At 26.2% G+C, this 3,983-nt stretch overlaps 1 protein-coding gene across 1 annotated transcript; it reads left to right on the top strand.

Moving 5' to 3' along the window:
* The first annotated feature begins 480 nt into the window (after positions 1-480).
* LOC107883748 (thiamine transporter 1-like) lies at positions 481-2,868 on the top strand. The gene is made up of 5 exons (XM_029486310.1): positions 481-649; positions 760-856; positions 1,022-1,217; positions 1,549-1,690; positions 2,794-2,868. Exons 1-5 carry the CDS (start codon positions 533-535, stop codon positions 2,866-2,868), a joined length of 627 nt encoding a protein of 208 aa, XP_029342170.1. The 5' UTR covers positions 481-532.
* Positions 2,869-3,983: the final 1,115 nt, after the last annotated feature.

The raw sequence follows: 3,983 nt of genomic DNA, 5'->3' as shown, positions 1-3,983 counted from the left end.
ACCTACAACTACATTAATGTTTTAACTTTAAAAAAAATGATCGTGAGTAGGTAACTATTAAGTTTTGCGTTTTTAGACAATTTTAGTGTCTGCTCCAGGTTGGGCCCGGGGCCCCCCAAATTAATGTATGTAAGCCTTGGGGCCCGTGTGCGCGGCACGCTCTGCACACCCGGTTTTTGCGGCACTGATAATAGGTATAGGTGTATAGCTATATTTATTTTTGCATTTCCTACATAATGTATAGTCAAACTTGCGCTTGAATATTTTGTTTTAGGTATGATATTAACTACAATTTGGTCATTAATTATGCCACCAGTTAAGTTTAGTTTATATTTTTATAATGTAAAAGAACCAGTTATAGACGTGTTTGTAGATGATAATGAAAAAATTATTCGAACAAAAATCAATGAATCTACTAATATGAATCTAGATAAAAATAATATAAATGTATGTAAAATATAATATTCATTGTAACGATAATATAATATTTATGATACTGTTGACTATATAAATACAGAAATACTTTATAAAAATGAAATGCTTTGAAGTTATTCAAATGTTATGGGATGATTTCAATGTAGCTTATGCGGATGCTAACGTATTTAAATGGTCAGTTTGGTGGTCGTTATCACTTAGTGGTTATATATTGGTAAATATTTTCAGTTTTCCAAAACTAGTTCATTTTATACAATCACTGATATTAAATTTATTATTTTACAACAAATCATAGTCTTATAAGACTGATTTATGTTTCTTCAGGTTTCGCAATATATTCAACTTCATTGGGAAGAAATTGAAGCGCACGGCGAACTAAATTCTTTGAACGGCGCAGTTGAATCATTGGCCACATTATTCAGTAAGTGATGCAAATTTTTTTCAATTTTATTTAAATTATTTAGAATATTATTTATCGATCTTTTATTAATTGATACAACGTTTTTAAATAATTTTTAGATTTTTCGATTATAATGTTATAAAATATTGATATATTATTTGATATACTATTTTTAAATGTTTTGAGGTGCTGCTGCTACATATGCGATTGGAAGAGTAAACGGAGACTACTGGGACAAATATGGAGACATGATAATGGCATTAGTAGCTATGGGACTTGGAGGCGTGTTATATTTCCTTTCTTTTACTGAATCTTTAATAAAGTCGTATGCATACTATATAATATTCTGTTGTACATATCAGACAATGGTGACAATATCAAGGTAAAATCAAAATGTAATATTAAGACCATTTTTTTTTCAGAAAATTATCCATTGATACAAAAAGTTAATTTGTTGCTAAAAATACTCATTTTTAAATATAAATTTTGTTTATTTAATCGACTAGTAACTAAAAATTTTTTGAGGATTATAATAATATAATATATTGATTGTTATATTTATATTTTTGTAATTTTTTTAGTAGAAATAGGTTATTTTTATAAGTGTCTTTGGATTTTTCTAATTTTTTACACCATTTTTTCATATTATCAAATTGATTAAAACAGTATTATGAAGGTGGATATAAGTGTCAAATATTTTTTTTATCTTTTAGCGCAGAAGTTGCCAAATTTTTGAAACGGAATTGTTATGCTTTAATATTTGGATTTAACAAATTGGTTGCGTATATTTTAATTATTTTATTCACTGTGGTGGTCGTCGAAGATAAATTGTTCTCTTTTGACATTCGTCAACAGGTAAGATTTCTATTAATTAAGTATTTAAGCATAAGGTGATTGATAAAAATACTATACAATAAGTATCTTATATTATACTATAGGTAATATTAGTTTAAAAGTACAGTTATAGCCATGTTGTTTAATTAAGTAAACATTTGTATAACAGTTATTTAACAAATGTCAGAATTTCAACAGAAAGTAACTTAAAATAGCATGCTAAAAATGTAAATCAAATGTTTTATATTATGTTAATTCACAACTTGAGTATTGCCATGATATATTTTCAGTTTTTGATCTACAGTGTGTATTTTATGTTCTTGGGATGTTTGTTTTTACTAATGGCTTTCATGTCATTGAGGCGACTATGAAAAAAACGGAATATATAAAAGAAACTTGAACTATTGTCATGACGTGTGTTCTTATACTTATAAACAAATATATTTAGTAATATATTATATTATAAGTGATTTATACATATACGTATGAATGTATATAAATTAATACATTTTGTTTTTAATTTATTTATACCAATCATTTTATACTACGTATAAAGTTGATAAAATTATTAGTCTTAACATATTAAGTTCAAATCATTAAATGCATAAATCAATAATTAATAACCCATCCTATATGGCAATATTTAAATTATTGATGATAACAATTGGAGGTAAAATATTGGAATAATAATTAAGTATTAATTTTCCACAAACAAGGGTATAGAAAAAATGAATTTAATTTTTCTATAATGTTCAGCAAAATCTAACAATTCCAGATTTTAAACGGAGCGATGATTGTATTGATTTTACAATAAATTATGTGTGTGTGTTTTTTTTGTCTTTCATCACCTTTTTCGGTAGACAGTAAAAATGCTTTGATTTTCAACTTTGGGTGTAGTTTCTGATAGAATATTTAATATTGTTGTTAGTTTGGGGGCGGGAGGAGGAGGTTGTCAAAAGTAAAAAATTCAATTCGCAGTACTTTTAAAAATAACCAGGAAAACGGAAAAGTTGAGGTAAAATAGTATTCGACAAACCCGCTTTAGTTTATTTAGTATACCTAACTCATAAATTAATAACCAGAGATACTTGAAATTTTCATAAAATGTTTATATTAATTATTAGCATGATGCAGTTTCAAAATACTTTGAACCAAAGATTAAAAGTATGAGCAGTGTGACACACTATACGTGCAAATGAAAAAAATATGTGCAATCGAAAATATAAACTGTGTGTTGACATTAAAGATTAAACCACCATTTAAATATTTCTATTTTATTATTATAAGCAATATAATATATATATATATTTCAATTTATAAATGTATATATCCCTGAAGCGTGGGTCATCTTACATTTGTTCTATATTATCACGGAGTTCCACCATATAGATATAGATATAACTATTTTTAATTAGCTTACAAAATGCATAATAATAATTCTTTGGACTGCTATATAATATTATTACAGCCTACAGGTACCTACGTTTCATAGCTTGCTCCGTGTGTAATATTGCTAAATCTATTTATTCATTAACTACCTATATCTGTACGTTTTCATTTTTGTATGAATTAAATTTAATATTAAAATACGTGAGATATATTAAACAGTTGTCCACACGCTTCATTCATATAAAATTAAACATAAAATACGTGTGTGGTAATGGCAATATACATTTTGTAATTGCATAACATATTCAGTGCCGAGTGCTTTATTCCGATACCTATTAAAACGTATTTCATAAAATTAGGAAACGGTCAAACATTACAAGGGGTTTAGTTGGTACATTTATGTTTTGTACTACCATTACACTATATTATATAGAACTTAATCAAGTCGTGTTACTTAAAACTTAATAATATATTTATAAGTATATTTTTGAAATTTTGATCTACATTGCTAAATTGAACGAGCAATTTTTAAGTCATTAAATTTCGGTAAAATATAGTAGGTATTTAAATTTCAAAAATATACATATAAATATATTATTAAGTTTTAAGTAACACAAGGTCTGTATAAAGGTAATCAAAAAATATAGGTAGGTTCTCCTTAAAAATGGCTATACAAAAATATAAAATATTGATATAGATTACTATTATTTACTATGTAATTTTATATTACAATCATTATTATACAACTTTTTCGAAATATTATTCGATTAAAAATATAAAATCAAGAATTTAATAGCTTTATGGAAACACCAACATGAAAAAAAAATGTTTGTAAACCAGACACATTGGTTCATCAGATATGAACTCCCATAGTACAGGTATTGGAATCATCGTGACAGAGCTGCTTGGACCGCGTGGATCGTTC

Source organism: Acyrthosiphon pisum, chromosome A1 (genome assembly GCF_005508785.2).
Source record: "Acyrthosiphon pisum isolate AL4f chromosome A1, pea_aphid_22Mar2018_4r6ur, whole genome shotgun sequence".
NCBI classification, from domain to species: domain Eukaryota; kingdom Metazoa; phylum Arthropoda; class Insecta; order Hemiptera; family Aphididae; genus Acyrthosiphon; species Acyrthosiphon pisum.
This window is presented reverse-complemented; position numbering and strand designations above follow the sequence as displayed.